Source organism: Phlebotomus papatasi, chromosome 1 (genome assembly GCF_024763615.1).
Source record: "Phlebotomus papatasi isolate M1 chromosome 1, Ppap_2.1, whole genome shotgun sequence".
Lineage (NCBI taxonomy): Eukaryota > Metazoa > Arthropoda > Insecta > Diptera > Psychodidae > Phlebotomus > Phlebotomus papatasi.
The window spans coordinates 6,712,247-6,732,171 of record NC_077222.1 but is presented as its reverse complement, the minus strand read 5'-3'; the positions used below and the strand labels follow the sequence as shown (position 1 = coordinate 6,732,171).

General features: G+C 32.6%; 1 protein-coding gene across 3 annotated transcripts in view; it reads left to right on the top strand.

The window, feature by feature from the left end:
• LOC129798623 (dedicator of cytokinesis protein 1) overlaps positions 1–19,607 on the top strand; it is a 61,751-nt gene extending 42,144 nt beyond the window's left edge. Inside the window, exons 11-17 of one of the 3 annotated variants that reach the window (XM_055841859.1) lie at positions 3,783–3,896; positions 7,531–9,798; positions 13,315–13,424; positions 13,494–13,592; positions 15,050–15,125; positions 15,237–15,552; positions 18,995–19,607. In XM_055841859.1, the coding sequence (XP_055697834.1) occupies positions 3,783–3,896; positions 7,531–9,798; positions 13,315–13,424; positions 13,494–13,592; positions 15,050–15,125; positions 15,237–15,552; positions 18,995–19,296 (3,285 nt within the window). In that variant the 3' untranslated portion in view covers positions 19,297–19,607. Of the gene's footprint in view, positions 1–3,782; positions 3,897–7,530; positions 9,799–13,314; positions 13,425–13,493; positions 13,593–15,049; positions 15,126–15,236; positions 15,553–18,994 lie in introns of those variants that run through there. The other 2 variants (XM_055841860.1, XM_055841861.1) reach the window with 2 other exon arrangements.
• The last annotated feature ends 318 nt before the right edge of the window (positions 19,608–19,925 follow it).

Here is a 19,925-nt window from a genome sequence, read left to right as displayed (position 1 = left end):
GAAAAATGGCTTAATTACAATTTTTCATTTTTTAGTACAGACCTGTACTAAATCTAAATATTTAACTTCGATTAGAAATACTATTAGGTGAGATTCTTAACAATCTCACCTACTATAATCCTAACAAAATTTCATGTCGTCCGATCGACCTCAAACTTGGCCAAAATGTGTTTCGCCACTTCCTGATCACGAATATATATGTGGCTAATTTACGTTCCCGGCCGGCCGGCCGCTCTTTGGAGCTTAATAGCTCCTAAACTAAAAAAGATATCGACTTGCGGTTTTCGGCAAAGGTTATATATCGGGCGAAAATTGCAACTTGGTGCATTGACCCCCCACCCCCCACCCCTCCTTCCGCCATTTTGAAGACCCCCCTTTTTTTGCTTTCTCAATACCTCCGCCCCTATGGCATCGAGCGGGCTCAAATTTTAGTATGTTATAGCTGGGCCTTAGAGCTTTCCATCAATACCAAACTTAAGGTCCCCCGACCCCCCTGACCCGAGCTATAAGGGACCAAAAAAATTTTCTTAAAATGGCCATAACTCCGGTTCTAATTATCAGAATTTAAAAAGTGAGGGCTTTTTGGAAAGCTCTCGTGAAATTCCACTTCCCCTTCATACATCGCAAGTTCATAAAACCACCGCTAGGGGCGCTATTATTAAAAAGAAATTTTTTAAATCTTATAGGTTAAATAACTCAAAAATTCCATTGTGCATCGGGCTGAAATTTTAGTATGTTGTAGCCGTTGATTATACCTATCAAACAAAAAAAACCTTAAGTCGATCCATAACCCCTGACCCGAGCTATAAGGGGCCAAAGTTCGAACATTGACCGGCCTCTATCTCCGGTTCTAACTAACATAGCGACCTAAATTTTACCTTTTTGGTTTCGTCTCGATGAGCACTTCAGGATGGAAGTTCAAAAAGTCACCACAGGTGGCGCTGTGATAGCGTCAAAATTCATCGAAATTCAAAGTCACTTTTCTCAAAAACGGCATTGTGCAAGTTAATGAAATTTTAGTATGTTGTAGTCCAGTCTAGGACGTTTCCAAAATGGTGCAAATGTGCGCTGTGGTTAAAACAGAACCGGAGATATGCGGGGTCAAAGTTCACAAAATTCAAAAAATCATATCTCCGGTTCTATGAGACCGATTTTGATGAGTGAGGGCTTAAACGAAAGATCTCACCAAATGCTACAACTTTCTAGAATATTTGAACTTCGTGGGACCAACACCAGGGGCGCTACAGTCGAAAAACCAATTTCAATATCACATAACCTCAATTATCTCGACTGTCGCTGAACCGATTTTGATGATTACTTCGACATAATTGTAGAGGACATTTGTCTCTACATTTCGTCCATACATCATTTTCCGCTCAGACTACGCTATCACTCCGATTTTGCCGTTTAAGTGTGAAAAAATTGATTTTTCCCACAATAACGCTTTGAAATCACTCAGATGCCAATTTGACTGCCTCTACTCCACCAAGACACTTAAAATATGGTTTTAAATGGAAAGTCCCACAAAAGACAACAATTCTTTGATATAGTTGAAGTTCAACAAATGACTACTTGGGGCACTCTGGATGAAAAAACGAGTTAAGAAACAAAAAACCTCGCTTATCTTGACTTCTGAGTAATCGATGAGATCATGTTCTATGGGAAAATTATAGAGTACATTCTGGTCTACATTTCACCCATATATTACTTTTGTGCCAGTTCATCCAAATCCTTGATATTTTGGTTTAAATACAAAATTTGTATAATTTCACGAATTTGATTCAAGATAACTGAATGGCGTCTCCCAACTTCAGCTCCAAATCGAATTTGCATGCACTCCGAGTTAGCTCACGTTAAGAATCTCACCTACATAAGCCGGTTAGGATTATCTGTCCCTTTCAATTTTCTTTGTAATTTCAATGTCGTAATTTTTTTTTAATTTAACCCCTTTTTAAAATTTTTAAATAACAGCATCATATGATTTATTGCTCTTCTTGATACCTATGGAAAAAATATCAACAAATACAGAATTATATTAAATATGGAACTGTGTGAAAGTTCACTAGTGTTTTAAAAAGAAAAACATGGGATTTCATTATTTTTGCTGGAAGATTTCACTGTTGAAATTTTTTAGTACATGCATGTGCTAAATATTAAATGTACGTATATCGTCGGTTCCGAAGAAGACTATTGTAAGTCCAAAATGTAAACTTTACAGGAAAGAGGTTTAAAGTTTGACAGCTAAAATTTATTTTCATTAATATCACTGCAATTAGTATACTTTCAGCTTTTGAAACTATTTCGTCATACTTACGCATTGAATATCTTCTAGTTAACACTAGTCTTAAATTAATTATAGCAAAATTGTGGGCAAAAAACTCAATAATTGGGCACGCTGATTTTAAGTTTTTTTCTTTTAACTTTTGTAGGAATATCTTAATCAACATACCATCTTTTAACCAATGATACCATCTTTTTATACTATTGTAAGTAATCTTCTTCGGAGCCGACGATATTGTATTTTAAATATTTTCAATGTTCACAATTTATTTTTATACCGGTTTTATGGAATACAAAAAAAAATTAAAAAAATAGTAATGAAAAAGAGAGAATAAAATAGATTTTAAAATTATTCTTCTTAAATCTTAACTATTTCTGTTTATTTCTTAAAATTCTTGCTCAATGTCAGAAAAAAATGTTTTATCATTTTTTGTCGCTTGAGAAAAATTAATTTTCACTAATGAGATATTCAATATTTCGCAAATCGTTTTGAAATTGCTCTTTTATTTTTTTAGTACAGTCATATGCTAAATCTAATTATGCAATCACCACTTGTCATACTATTTTAACTCTTTAATTACAATGCAATATCTTTGTAATCTTTTTTTGTCTTCGTTCTTTTTGAGATTTTTAAATAACTATCACATTATGATAGTTATTTGCTTTTCTTGATAAATGACATGTATTTTAGGGAAATTCTCTTATATGTAAAAACAACAAATACCTTGTACTTTATAAACTAAAATATATGTGTTTTTATTATTTTTGCTGTAAGACTTCACTGTCGAAATTTTTTAGTACATGCATGTACTAAATATTCAATTTACCTCTGTTTAAATTTTAAAGATTTGCGATGTTTTTGCTCTATTAATCCAATGCTTTTTACATTCACATTTGATTTAAAGAATGATGTTTAATTGCTTTTCTTACTTGAAAAAATTAAAAGAATCAGTGATGAACGTAATAATCATTAATTTATAGTTATGAATTGGATGTTTATATAAAATCATTGTGGTAAAGACAGTTTTATAGTGATATTGTATACAGATATCAAGAAATTGATGAAAGTTGGTGATAACATTTTTTGATATTGTGTAAAAAGGGGTGTTGAAAAAACTCTTTTGATCCATTAATGTGCAAATTTGATCCAACTCTGTTTGCATGTTATTGTTATCATACAATAAATCACATTAATTTTGTGGCATGTATTTTATATTTGGCTCATTTTAATCACTTTGCTTTCATAGATCGAAAATGTGTTACTGGAAATTCCAGAGAATTTAATGTAAAAATTTATTTATATTTGGTGTATCTGTGTAGCTCATAACATTATGTGGTGTATTTTATTTTTTTAATTAAATAATTTCTTTTTTGGACTTTTTTAATCCTTCTCTTCCACACCTGCCAAAAAAAATTCTATGGAAAAATCCTCTCCATCCTCTTCCCAAAAAAAAAACAAAATATTTCGCAAAAAATATTCAAATTACACACAAAAAAATCAGGGTGATGTTATGTCAGAATTGTGGCAACAGCAAAAGAATTTAACAAAGGCCGCTAAGGTACTGGGTGAATTAAAATCGAATCTTCACACGCGTGAATCAACAGCCAAGACCAAGGTATTATTTTAGTACAATAGAATTACTTTTTTGAGAGATTTCTTTTTTTTTTAATTTGACTTTTAAATTTTTTGTGATAGAATATTAAAATTATTTCTCAATGTGTGTTGCATTTGCTGATTTAAATGTGATACTAACGAGAAATTTTTAGAGAATATTTTTTTTCTTATGATTTTTTTACACATTTCACAGACTTAAGGAATTGGATGATAAAAGGGCGGTACTTTTTATTTAAATTTTATTGGGAATGATCCATAAGGGTATTGGAAGTCAAGAATTGAGGTGATTTTCCGATTGGGGAAGTTTTCTAGATGGACTTCAAGTCCGATGATAAACTGGGATTCTAGACATTTTCACAGGAATACCTTTTAACAAAATATATAAAAGAGAAATTTAATTTGGAAAATGACATTTTCCAATACCTATATCAATTTTTTTTAAAGATATATTTTCGGAAATAAACTTCATTAGTAACTACACACAGAGAAATTTTGATTTATAAACAAACAATCACAGTGGGATTGAATACCATATCACGATTTTAATCCCAAAAATATCCTAAAATTTATTCAATTTATTATAAATGGGATTGAGTTTAAAAACAAAAATCTTGCGATTAATTTATTTTACAATGCGATTGATTTTCTGAGCTTTATTCCTATAAAATAAGTGGGATTGATTCTATATGAAAATGGAATGATATCAATCAAAAAATAGGATAAATATCTTTGAAATATTTCCAGAAAACCAATCCCAATATAGAATCACTCGTAAAATGTGATAAAATCAATCAAAACATCTGCTAAAAATAAATCCCAAAAATTTAAAATGGGATTGGAATCCTTTCCTTCCTACAATTCTAGAAAGGAATAAAATCAAAAGCAAAACCGGATAAAAATAAATAATAGTATCAATCCCAATATATTTCAAAAATAATTACCGAAATGGGATTGGAACACTTTCAATCCCACAATGGGATAGAATCAATCTAAAATGTGATTAATTAGAATAAAATCAATCTCAATATGTCTCAAAATCAATCCCAAAATGGGATTTCATGCAATCTCCAAATGAGATTGATACAGTCAATCCCACAATTTGATTGAATCAATTGTTAAATGGGATTAATTAGGATAAAGTCATTCACAATATTGTAGGATTCAGTTCTTCTACAATATTCCTAACGGCTAAAGTATCGTGAATACGAGAAGACAGGGAGTCAGTATTGATTAGGCCATAGAAAGGAAGCTTCGAGCTCCGTGTCCTGGGTCTTGCAGAGTGGAAGAGCGGTTGTTCCGAGATCCAGGACTACATACGTTCTAAAAATCAAACCCAAAATAGGACTGAATACAATCTCTAAACAGGAACAGAACCCTATCAATCCCATAATGGAATATAATTATGTCCGAAAAATCAATCCCAACATAGAATAAAATTCAATCTCCAAACAGGATTTACGCTTCGCTCAATCCCTCATATTAATTTTATCACAATGTGCCTTAGAAATCAATCCCATAATGGGATTGAATACATTTTCTAAATGGTATTAGAACTTTGTCTGTCAATCCCACAATGCGATTAAGTAATTTATAAAGCGTTATAAAACTTTATAAAACCAATAACAATATATCTTAAAAAATCAATCCTATAATGGGATGGGCTTCAATTTCCAAAATGGGATTGGAACTCTTTCAGTCCCACAATAATGGAATAGAATCAATCAGAAGTAGAATAGAGTAGAATCGTAGGATGTGATAACAATAAATTTAAAATATCACTTAATATCAATTCTGAATGAATCCCAAAATGGGATTGACTACAATCTTTAAATGGTATGGTATTGATACTCAGTCAGTCGCACAATTTGTTTGAATTAAAAGTAAAATGTGATGAAATCAACCATAATAATGTCCTAAACATAAATCCCAAAATGGGATTGAATACAATATCTAAATGGGATTGGAACCTTTTCAATCCCATAATTTGATAGAATTAATGTAAAATATGATAAAATCGAATAAAATCAATCACAATTATGTCTTAAAAATCAAATGAAAAACGGGATTGTGTGCAATCTATAAATGGGGTTCGAACCTTGTCAATCCCACAATGGGATAAAATCATTTATAAAACGTGATAAAATTTTATGAAATCTATAACAATATGTCCTGAAAAATTATTTCCAAAATGGGATTGGCTTCAATTTCCAAATGAGATTGCAACTCCTTCAATTCCACAATAACAGTAACAAAAGTAAATCAAATCAATCAAAATAATGTCCTGTAAATCAATCCCAAAATGGGATTGAAATAGTCAATCCCACAACCGTAAAATCGTGAAATGTAACAAAATTTGATAAATTTAACCACAATAATGTCGTAGAAATCAATCCCAAAACGGAATTAATTACGATTGTGAAATTGGATTGGAACCCTTTTAATCCCACAATTTTATGGAAATTATTGTAAAATGTGATAAAACCGAATAAAATAAAAACCAATATGTCCTTAAAAACAATTGCAAAACGGGATTGTTTGGAATCTTCAAATGGGATTGGAACTCTGGCAATCCCACAACGTTATAAAGTCATTTATAAAAAGTGATAAAATTTTATAAAACCAATAACAATATGTTCTGTAAAAACAATACCAAAATGGGATTAGCTTTAATTTCCAAATGGGATTGCGACTCCTTCAATTCCACAATATTAGGATTAAAAGTAAATCAAATCAATCAAAATAATTTCCTATAAATCAATCCCAAAATGGTATTGAAATACAGTCAATCCCACAATTTGATTTAATCAACCGTGAAATCGTAAAATATAACACAATTTGATAAATTCATTCATAATAACGTCGTAGAAATCAATCCCGAAACGGTATTTTTTAGGATTTTGAAATTGGATTGGTACCCTTTTAATCCCACAATTTTATAGAAATTATTGTAAAATGTGATAAAATCGGATAAAATCAATCACAAATGTCCTAAAAACAAATGCAAAACAGGATTGTGTGCAATGTTCCAATAGGATTGGAACTCTGTCAATCCCACTACGGGATAAAATAATTTACAAAACGTAATAAAATTTTATGAAGCCAATACCAAAATGGGATTGGCTTCAATTTCCAAATGGGATTGGAATTCTTTCAATTCCATAATAATGCGATAGAATCAATTCATTAATTCTATCGTAAAATATGATAAAATGAAATTAAAAAAAAAATCAATCATAAAATGGGATTGAACCTCGGTCAATCACACAATTTGATTGAATTAATTGCAAAACGCTCTAGAAATCAATCCTAATATTGGATTGAAAACCACACCCCTATGGGATTGGAATCCTTTCAATCCCACAAATATTCCATTACATGATTAAACAGAGGTATATTTTCTCAGTGTGTACAATAAATACAAATGTAAAAAACTGCAGCAACAAAAGTGCTAAAAGCGTTTGAACTTTTAGAGTCTTATCCGTCGTATCGCATTTTTTTATTTATAAAGTTGTAATATTATTTTGTGGGATTCCTAAAAATCTGCCAATGACAATTCCTCAAGTCTGTGATGAATTTTAGCAACGGGTTAGTAATGCTATTTACTTTTTTCTCTGTCGCAATTCCGCTTCGTTTAGATTGCAGAGTGTGTCAATATAATGAATAATATCTTGGGATTGCTTCACCGGAAAGATATTGGGTCAACTGTGTATGATATCAGGGATATAATGTTTATCCTTCTGCGAACGGTCATTCAGAGTTCCATTCAGATGGACAGAGATAATCCGTTGGTGGGGAATTTGGTGGCAATAATGTTGGGTATTTTCCGGAGTATGCGTCAAGAGCACTATTCGTGGTATGTGAATCACTTTGCCACTCGCTACGATCTTATGGATTTTCTCACGGAGATTCTGCACGTGTTCAAGGATTTGGTGTCATTTCCTGTCTTTCCCAGTGATTGGATGGATATGATAATGCACCAGAATATTGTTATTCTGGAGAGTTTGAAGCACTTTACCAATATTATTCTGGAGAAGTTTTTTGTGCCTTTTGAGAAGCAAGTCTGGTCGAATTTCTTTCATTGCTCCATTGCTTTTCTGATTCAGCCATCGTTGCAGCTGGATCAGTTTACGGAGAATAAGACATCGACGATTTTGCTGAGGTACAGGGATATTAGGAAGGAGACAGCTATTGAAATAAGGAAAATGTGGTTTAGTTTGGGTGAGAATAAAATTCAATTTGTCCCACAACTTGTGGGGCCTCTGTTGGAGATGAGTTTGATCCCAGAGCCTGAATTGCGTCAGGCAACAATTCCCATTTTCTTTGACATGATGCAGGCGGAATACTGCAGTTCGAGGTATATAAATGAGAGTTATGGGGATACAAGGAGGAATAATGCACACTATAAGGGCAATTTCAATGATTTTGAGAATGAGATGATTGAGAAATTGGATATTCTTGTGGAGGGTGGAAGAGGAGATAATGAATACAAAGAGATGTTTTATCACATTATGATGGAAAATTGTCGGAATCACAATACGCTGAAGGTCGATGGGACGAATTTTGTTGTGATTGCGGCTAAATTGATGGAGAGATTGTTGGAATATCGATGTATTATCAATGATGAGAGCAAGGAGAATAGAATGGCTTGCACGGTTAGTCTCCTGCAATTCTATTCCGAGGTCAATCGGAAGGAGATGTACATAAGATATGTGAATAAATTGTGCGATTTGCACATGGAATTTGACAATTACACCGAAGCTGCATTCACTTTGAAGCTCCACAGCAATCTTTTGATGTGGAATGATACAGCTCTCTCCTCCCTCCTTCGATCCCAGAGACATCCTCTCTGTCAAACCCACCGGCAGCTCAAGGAGGCTCTCTACCACGAAATCATCGACTACTTCGATCAGGGCAAGATGTGGGAGAGTGCTCTGGTAATGTGCAAAGAACTTGCAGAGCAGTATGAAGAAAAAGTCTTTGACTACATGAGTCTCAGTGGGATTCACAGAAAAATGGCAGAATTCTATGAGAAAATCCTCAAGGAGATGCGTCATGAGAGTGAATACTTCCGTGTTGCTTTCTACGGCCTCAAATTCCCCGAATTCCTCCGCAATAAGATCTTCATTTACCGCGGAAAGGAATACGAAAGACTCAGTGATTTCTGCACGAGAATCCTCACTCAGCATCCAGCAGCTGAACTTATGCAAACCCTCACAACTCCTGGCCATGACATCACTCACAGCGATGGCCAATACATTCAAGTGAACAGCGTAGAGCCCATGATGGCGGAGGAAAATGAAAAGTACGGAGAGAAAATTGTGGCACAGCAAATTCTCAAGTACTACCAAACGAACAATGTTCAAAAATTCAAATTTTCCCGACCCTATCGCGATGGGAAATCCACTTCCGGAGACTCAGTGGCCAATCTGTGGCTAGAGAGAACCATCATGAAAACCACCTATCCCCTTCCTGGAATTCTCAGATGGTTCCCAGTTGAATCGGCGGAAACCTTCAAGATCTCGCCAATTGAGCACGCCATTGAGACAATGGAGGCAACAAATAAGTCCATCAGGAATTTAGTTATTGCTCACCGCGATGACGAGACACTCCCAATCAATCCGCTCAGCATGAAGATCAATGGGATTGTAGATCCAGCGGTTATGGGTGGTTTCCGGAAGTACGAAGAGGCCTTCCTGACAGACGAATATTTGGAGCAGAATCCCGATGATGTGCACTTTGTGGTGAAGCTAAAAGAACTGATTGCACAGCAAATTCCCATCCTGGAAATTGCAGTGTACGTGCACAAAGCTAAAGCACCCAAATCTCTGGCACCATTCCACGACAGACTGGAGAAATGCTTCTTTGAGATGCAGGCCAAAGTTGAGATTAAATACGGAAAGAGGGTAAGGATTTTTATCACAAATTTTCCCTTCCAATTTTTTTTAATTCCTATTGTATTATAAAAGTTCTGTCCCAAATAGCAAAAAAAAAAATGAAAAAAACTCAAATTACGTTTTTCTAAAGAAAAATATAGCGAAAATCTTTAGAAAATGTAAAAAAAAAATAAAATAAAACCAAGGACATGATTTTCATTATTCCACAAATTTGTGGAACATGCTATGTTAGTCAGACTGCTAATGGTGGCGCTAACGTCGTAGGTCTAGATAATACTCATTCATTATGAGTCAAAATCCCAAATTATTTCCTATTGTCGTACACAGAAAATTTCCCTTTGTCACAAGAAGCGGAACTAATAATTTCCCAAAAAGCAAAAACCACCTTTGCCTTACCGGGACTAATAATTTCCCAGAACAGAAAATTTCCCCTTGTTTCAACAAGGGAAACTAATAATTTCCTAAAACAAAAATATCCCTTTGCTTAACCGGAACTAATAATTTCCCGGAACAGAAAATTCCTCTTTGTTTCAGCAAGGAAACTAATTATTTCCTAAGGCACAGAAAATTTCCCTTTGTCACAAGAAGCGAAGTTAATAATTTCCCAAAACACAAAAATACCTTTGCCTTATCGGGACTAATAATTTCCCAGGACGGGAAATTTTTCTTTCGTTTTAGCAAGGGAAACTAATAGTTTCCCAAAGCAAAAAAAAAATACCTTTGCCTTACCGGGACTAATAATTTTTCAGAACAGAAAATTTGCCCTTTACCTTTGTCTTACCGGGAAAAATACCTTTGTCTTACCGGGACTAATAATTTCCCAGAACAGAAAATTCCTCTTTGTTTCAGCAAGGAAACTAATTATTTCCTAAGACGCAGAAAATTTCCCTTTGTCACAAGAAGCGAAGCTAATAATTTCCCAAAACACAAAAAATACCTTTGCCTTATCGGGACTAATAATTTCAATAAGGGAAACTAATAATTTCCCAAAAACGCAAGAAAATACCTTTGGCTTACCCGGACTAATAATTTCCCAGAACAGAAAATTTCCCTTTGCCTTCCCGGAACTAATAATTTTTCTGAATAGAAAATGTCCCCTTGTTTCAACAAGGGAAACTAATACTTTCTGAAAACAAAAAAAAAACACTTTGCTTGACCAGAATTAATGATTTCCGAGAACAGGAAATTTTCTTTGTTTCAACAGAGAAAACCAATAATTTCCCAAACACAAAAATACCTTTGCCTTACCGGGACTAATAATTTCCCAGGACAGAAAATTTCCCCTTTGTTTCAACAAGGACACTAATAATTTCCCAAAACACAAAAAATACCTTTTGCTTTACCGGGACTAATAATTTCCCAAAACAAAAAAAATCCCTTTGCCTTACCGGAACTAATAAATTCCTAGGACAGGAAATTTCTCTTTGTTTCAACAAACGAAACTAATAATTTCCCAAAAAACAGAAAAAACCCCTTTGCTTTACCGGAACTAATGATTTCCTAGAACATGAAATTTTCATTTGTTTTAAAGAGGAAAACTAATAATTTCCCAAAACACGAAAAATACCTTTGTCTTACCGGGACTAATAATTTCCCAGGACAGAAAATTTCCCTTTGTCACAACAAGTGAAACTAACAATTTTCCAAAACACAAGAAATCTCTTTTCTTTACTCGAACTAATAATTTCCTAGAATAGAAAATTTTCCTTTGTTTCAACAAGGAAATTAATAATTTCCAAAACTTTGACTTTTAGAGATTTTGGCTTTCCGGATTTTCGTTTTTTTCGGAATTTTGGTTTTTTGAGATTATGGCTTTCGGATTTTTGGCCTTTTCCGAATTATGTCGTTTGGGATTTTGACTTTCGGAATTTTGACCGGGACTCCTAGAAAGTTAATGAACGTGAAAATACTCTTCATATTACATTCAAAATAAACAAAAATAACTTGGGTAGTTTTTAAATTTTCTAAATTTCGATCCATAGCGACCAACAATATGAAGTTTATTAGACAAAATTCATATTTTTTCTCGATTTTACTAGTTTTAAATTTTCAAAAACCAGGAATGTACCATTTAAGAAAACTATTCATTTTGATTCCTTACAGAACCTTTGCACACTTAACTTTTGTTGACTGTATTTTTACTATTGCGGTAAAAAAATCGCTGAGTAGGAGATCGGGGAAGTATTTCGGACAGTTTGCATATAAGTAGCAAAAGTCTCTGAAGTGTAATATTTTTAATATAGTTAGAGTAATTTTTCTAAAATAATTCTTAATGGGGTAAGTGTATCAAATTCCGTCCAGTTTGCTATTCCGGCCACGTTTTTTATTCCTCGAATTTCCATGAATTTTTAGTTTTTGCATTTTTGCATACTCTAGAGATTATGAAATGCAAAGAATAACACAAAATGTAGTTTCGTTAAATGAGATAATGTAAAAAAGATATTGGAAGAATTCCCGAAGGGCAAAGAACTATGGGAATGAAGGTGGTCGAAATAGGCCACCAAAGCTATGTCTACATTTTTATTCATTTTAAAATGTATTAAGAATGATTTTAGAGAAAATAAAGACGATAAAATGTCTACAAGGTTCCAAGCAACACTCCTTAAGAGGGAGGAATAAAAAATTCAATTTGTATTAAAAATATTATGGCGCTGGCACACCCTTTCAATTGAGTGAAATTCAATCGATTGAAATTTTACCTCTTACTCTTTCAAACTGAAATCAGATAAAGCTGTCTCTTTGTCAAATGAAATTTCAAATTGAAATTGAAAATGAAATTTCAAATTGAAATTGAAAATGAAATTGAAATTTCAATTTTCATTTTACCGAAAGAGATAAACATATCTTATTTCAGTTTGAAAGAGTAAGAGGTAAAATGTCAGTCGATTGAATTTCACTAAATTGAAAAGGTGTGTCAGCGCCATTACATTTCAAACTTGAGACCTTGGCGCTTGAATGCAATTATGCTGAAATTTGGCACACTGAAAACGTCTATAAATTGAAAAAATTAAAAATTTATGGATATTGAAAAAATGTGAAAAATGTGGACGATATTAGAAACTTTATCATACTGGTCAACCGTTGACAAACTACCAATTTTTTTTAGATCTACGAAAGCAATCTAAATACTTTTTTTTAGATAATCTTAAACATCTTAAGAGAATTATTGGTAGTTCATTATCAGTGTGAGCAAGTCTTTTCACACTGAAGTCCAAGAAAATAGTTCAAAATTGAATAAATATTTGAAGAAAAACACTGTTATTAAATTCCCGAAAATATTTCCATAATTAGGTGAGATTCCTAGCAATCTTACGTATTTTAATCAATTTTATTTGGAGTGTCCGATGTTTCACACAAAGTGGACGATATTTCAATCTGATCGAAATAATGCCCTATTACCCAAAATTGAATATCTTGCAAAGCCGAAATATTACACATTTGTTCTCGGATTTAATGTTTCGAGGAAATGTCTCGATTTTAATGGGGTTTTTCTAAGCTTTTTTTTATTCCCGTTCCAATTTTCAGACAAGTGACTTGAAGTTTGAGCGAGAGTTCGTAACAATGCGTCGAGGGATGTCAGCCCAGATGAGTTTAGATTCCAATCGTCTCTCGGAAACTAGCATGGGATCAAATGAGTGAGTTGCATGCAGAAGAGTAAAGCTTTTAGTTGTTGAATCTAATATTTCTTCTAATAATTCTTGTAGTAGTGGCCTGTCTAAATCGATGCAGCCAAATCGATCGCAAACCAGCTCAATTAAATCCACATTTGCCAATTTTAACTTCAATGCCGCTAATTTGACAAGGTTTGTAAAATTTCTGCATTTCATTTCTATCAACTTTGACTTAGTTATTAACATTTTGGTTGGAGAATAATTCGGTAATGCATGATTTTTAACATTTCTCTTAAAAATTATTAGGTTTTATGCAAAATTCTGGAGAATTAATGGGAAGTAGTTTGCAGGTGTTTTTTTTTTAATGTTAAAAATATGAAATTTGGCGCGATTAACGCTCTTAATGGATTATTGTGCGGATATTAAACATAGAGTTTATTATCTTCATAAAATTTATGATATTACGGATTTTGGGAAGTTTGAATCAGGGTAAATTAAGTTAATTCAAAACCTGCTCCAAATGGAAATTTTTCTCTATTCCAAATGGAAACGTCACAATTTTTATGATAAATACAGTACTAAATTATTATATTTATATATTTTCTATACCACAGTTTCATTATTTAGTTAAATTTACTCTAAATAAAGCGGAAATCAATTCATATTTACAAATTTTAATTTGTTAATTTCTTAGAAAAATTAAAAGTGTACATTTTCACCATTGAATTTTTCATCGATCGACCTTGTTTTCTAATGAAAAGCACAATAAAGTGACTGTTGTTTATTCGTTTTGTTTAATATTTTTGTCATTTTTCTGGCTAATTTTAGTTAAATTGAGTGCTAATCTTTATTGTTAACGGTACGTGAAGTTTTCAAATGAAATAATTACCTATTTCGTGAACAAAAAGGGTTTTTCTGAAGTGTCTGCAAAAGCTTCAATAGAAAATCTCGGAAATATAATTTTTTTGGAGAGATTTTGCTATTGTTTTAGATGGGAAAGGAGAAAAGACCAGGAATAAGAACAAATCGTACCCTCAAGAGTAATTCAACAAGGTTTTGGAAGCCTTTCGTCGCGGTTTCACTTACACTGTTTGTCTCCAATTAGAAAATTTCCCTTGTCTCCATTTAGATTATTATATTTCCAATTGAAGCATTTTACGCTCGCGTATTTTTCTTGTATTTAAGAAGTTTTCAAATTATATTTAAAGAATTTTCACTAAAGAGTAACATTCTAGAAGAGTCAAGGAGCAAATTTAAAGCGTCTGGAAATGGTTTTGAATTAGGACATTTACCCTAGGTTCCGGTTTGGTTTTATATTTTTTTCTCACGTTTAATTGGAATCGAAAATCAAGGATCAAGCATTTTATGAGTCATACTTTGTATCATTAAAAATTAGTTGTCAAAGCAGTGCTATAGAATAATTCTTGTTCTTGTTACAAAATTGTCAAACAAGCTGCAAATGCTTTGAGATAGTTCATTTGTATAACTCAATAGATGCTTGGCTCTTTAGCAATTTTCATGGCATAATTTATTTTTAAGTTTTTTTATTTTTAATTCATATTCACATAATTTTATGTTGGTTGATGGTTTCATGTTTATTTCCTTTCTTTTTATATGTATATTTGTCCCCCATCCAAATAAATCACCAGAACATCGCTAGGAACGACGGCAAATTCAAAGAAAACTAAAGAGAAATCGACCAATAAGCGACGATCGAGTCGTAAAGTATGGGTTTTTGTTTCTTTTTCTTTCTTTTTAATTTTCTTTTTTTTTCTCGAAAATTGAGTAGAGAAGAATGGTGATTTATTGGGAAATATTTCTCTGATATTGTTGCAGATTGATCGGGAATCACTGAATGTGACAACTAGTCAATGGTACACGGGGACCCTGACCCCGATCACAGCAACTCCACCTGAAAAGGACACAACGTCAATTTGCAGCAATGGCAGCAGTAATTTAACAACACCAACTAATAGTTTAGTCGTGGAACTCACTGAAGAGCTAACCCCAAAGAGGCCCCTGAGGTCAGAGATTGAGCGCGAGAGGAGATTATCGAGGACGGCGAGTATCGCAACGCCGACGAATAGTATCAAAGGGTTTCCCGGGGACAGCAATTCGGTTTCCGACGAGGAGAGTAATAGAAATTCAATTGGTAAGTTTAATAAGTCGAAGATTAACAAAAATAAGTCTCATGTCCTCCGATCGGCCCCAAACTTTGCCAGAATGTGTTTGGCCACTTCCTGACCACGAATATAATGGATGGCTAAAAACCGTTCTGTCCGTCCGTCCGTCCATCCGTCCATCCGTCCATCCGTCAAAATTTAAACTGATTTTTCTCAAAAACGCCATTGCGCATTTTGATCAAATTTTAGAGTGTTGTAGCCTAGTCTCACCGTGTTATCACACTTGCACATTAAAATTTTAATATGATTCACATTAATTGTCGCTGGTGAGAGTCCAAATGTTTAATTTGTGTGTTTGAATCATTTTATATTCAAAATTTGATCTATTTGTTAATAAAAAGGTAGACTTTGCCCGCAAAATTTGATATAAATTGATTTATAGCATTTATGCGAAAAATTAATGCGATTTTCTCATTAATTTTTTAATGTGAAAAATATTTATGCTTTAGGTAAATTTAAACTTAGTTTTGCAGGCCAAGTCCACTTCTTTATCAATAAATATAAAAACCCCAAATATTAAGTGACTCAAAGACACAAATAACATATTTGGACGCTCACAAGCGACAATTAATGTGAATCAAATTAAAATTTTAATGTGCAAGTGTGATAACGCCGTCAGGGTTGTATCTTTACATAGTATTTTTTTTTTACATTTTGCATGTAAAAAATAAATTAAAATGTAAAAAATATGTAATATGTAAAAAGGCAAATTACGCATTTTTTAATCTTTTAATAAACATTTCCAGTTAGCAATATTAGTATTAATATTGCTTACAAAGAATATTAAGGACACATTCTTGGCAAAACCATGAACAAAACTTCGTTTTGTAAAACCTATAAGGTTTGCAGTAATTCAACGATTTTATACACATAAAATATACTCTGTGGTAAAATACTAACGTTACTATTTTTTTTTTTAATTAAAAAGAACTTCGTCCTTCTTCCACAGATAGGTATTTCAAATTATTTTAATTATTTTAAATCTTCAACATATTAAATTTTTGACCATTAACGAAAAATAGAATCAAAATTAATATTATTAGTAAACATGTAAAACTATGAGACATAAAAATACATTTTTTTCACTACTCGCAAATAGGGAAATGGTATAACTTTTGAGGATTCAATTTTTAAAATCTAAAAATTACTTTTTAATATTTTTTTTAGTAATTAGGGTGGAGTCTACACTTATGGATGTTATACACTTATGGACAGCGTGCAAAAATCTTAAGTTCTTACATAAAACAAATTTCGAAAAATCATAAAAATATTAGTTTATGATGTAATTAACAATTTGTGTGGTTTTCGAAATCAGTTTCATGTAACAACTTAAGATTTTTGCAAGCTGTCCATAAGTGTATAACATCCATAAGTGTAGACTCCACCCGTATGTAGGGAAATAATTGTATGGCACAAATAATTTTTTTCAATGTGTTATAAATGAATTTGGTTCGTTATAATATTATATTTTAATAGTTCAATGCCTCAAATATTCAGAAAAGAGATATGGGTGAAATCCATAAGGAACATAGAGAAAAAATGAATTTTCTGAAGCTTGAGTCATCTGAAGTTAGCGTGCTTTCCCCTAGGTTATATTTAACAGACTTTGATATTTTAAAAAGGAAAAGAACTTGAAATTTAGTGTATTTGCAATAATTGCAATGTAAATATAATACAGTAATATTTTTTGTCTATATTGTTGTTCACTATTTAGCCATAAATTCAAGCTAAAGGAAAGTATTTCAAGTAGAAGAGTTGATCAAGAATTATTCAGCTGTTTTTGTATATTTAAAAAGCCAATCAAAACTCCAGAAAGTCTGGAAAAATTTAGGATTTTGTGTTCTTAAAAGACACTGAGCAAAAAACAAAGTTGAAATATATTTTTAAATGAATCTTCTGTAAAAGAAACGATCATAATTGTGCATAAAACATGCGCTAATTAAGTCAAAAGTGTTTAAAGTCATAGACTAGCAGTGCTACTGCATAAAATACTTAATATTGTGTTAAAATTCCGCACAAATTAAACTTAAAATGATTTCACTTGTATGTAAAACACTCACAGCTTCAACACGAAAGTGTTAAAATTGCGAATAAAAGATGCACAGCTTCAGCACAAGACGGTTAAGATTGTGAACAAAAACGCGCACGGTTCTAGCATAAAAAGGTTAAAGTTGAATGTAAAATAATCACAACTCCCGAACGAAACGTTTAACAGTTTAGATCGTCTTACTCGAATTCTGTGCAGATTTTATTAAAATTTTCTTAAAATTTGCAAAGTTTTCTATATGTAACTGTTATGTAAAAGGTAAAATAGATACTTATTGATTCTAAAACGTAAATTTAACAAGAAATATTCTTTGAAATATTTAAAATTTTTCAATATGCAGTTAATATGCCTTTTTTGTAATAGTCTTTTGAGATTGAAATAAGACTGAAATCTTACTGAAGATATTGTTTGAGTTATTACCTTGTATTATATCTAAATACATTTTATAATGCAATAAGTATTAATAAAGTCCTACAATTGTAAGAAAAGTGAAAATAATACTCTGGGTTATCTAAACTTGAAAAGAAAAAGTCAAAATGTGCGAAATAGTTAAGTTTTTCTTTAGTTGGCTGAGTGCTCGTTTTTCGTTTGAACCTCAATATCGAGGTTAAAAAACAATCTGAGAGAAAAGTTGTACATGGACGAAAATATAGCTGATTAAATTCTCTATCAAACCCACAAAACAGATTGTTAGGGACAGTCCTAGTTTTCGAGATATTTTTGCTCAAAGTTGCTAAAAAGTTCGATTTTTCCATGTTTTCTGACATTTATTGGACTACAGCGCCCCTGGTGTCAATTGTACGAACTTCATCTGTTCAGAGGATTTATCGGGCATGTAAAGGAGAACAAATTATTCCATAGTGAGAAATAAATCGGTTCAGCAGAATCGGAGATATAGGCACCTAAGTATCAAAAAACGGCAAAAACGGTTTTGCTTAGATTCCAGGCGCAAAATCCAAATGAAATCAAAATGATAAGTATTTTCGTAAATCATTTGACCCTAGCAATAGAAAAAAATAGCATGAGAACCCAGGGACAAAATCATCGTTGCACAGTGTAATCGAAAAAATGTCTCGAGAGATATGAAATCTTAAGCTAAATCTTAGTATTCTTGAATGATTTTTAGTTTTATGTTTTCTTTATTTTATTGAATGTTGAAGAGCTCGGGCGGGGGTTTAACGGCTTATTCTTGCCTCTTTTTTTCCTTTTTAAAGTAAGTGTCCACTGCCGTCTTAGCGCTAGTTTTACCATGCTTTAAAAGAAAGCGTTCGAAAACTCCTCAAAATTGAAAATTACATTTTCCAAGTAATTTTCTCCCGTATGAACAAATGGTAAGGGATTTTTTTATTCCTTATCTATTGCAGTAACAACAGATTCAACGGCTTCGGATGAGGATCAACTGCCACCGCCACTTCCGGCCAAGACCAGAGACTCCACCGATTATTCAAATTTACCGACCGAAGAGGGCAATTGTGGAATTGCGTCCAGGCACAATCCTCGTACATCCAGCAGCAATAAACCCCTTCCGCAGCTTCCCATTGTCGTCAATGTTAACTATGAATATGTTGAGGCGAGAAATTTTTGCATTGGAAATGATGAGAGGAAACGACCACCGACTCCACCACCAAAACCAACTCGCAATTCTAAAGGCGTTTCCTCACCGTAGATTATTGTGTATTTTATTGCAAAAAGAGAGAGAGAGAGAATGTGTGAGAGAGAGTATGAATGCGGGACATTTATCCGGGTGGCAATGTGCAAGAAAAGAAAAAAAGGAAGAACGAACACTCAAGAAAAAAAGAAGTTGCAGGAAGTGAATTTTAAAATGCAAGGTACGTGAATATTTCGTATATAAAATTTACATTTCGTATAGATTTCACTGCAATTTATCTTAAATATTTATCCATAATGGTTTTTTTATAGTGTCTTAAAGTCACATTTTAATGCACACGTTGAATGTGAAAGAATGTGTTTTTTTTTTTTAAATAATTTTACGAGAAAAAAAGATAAAAGACTGCAAAAATGCCTTTTTGCTTTAGCAAAAAATCAAATGAGAAAAAAACAATTTTAGGGAAATTGAAGCAAGGATCGAAAGTAAAGGTTCTTGCTTCTATTTTAAGATTTTTTTTTGTAGGTAGGTTAACGAATGTTTGCAATAATTTAAAAGTGTTTTATAAATAGAAAGAACAATCCTATCAAATGTGCCACAAAAAAATATAAATTCGTGCAAATATCGTGACAATCTTAAAAGTTTCCTTTACCATAGAGTGTCTTAAATAGGTTTCCTTTTCATTTGAA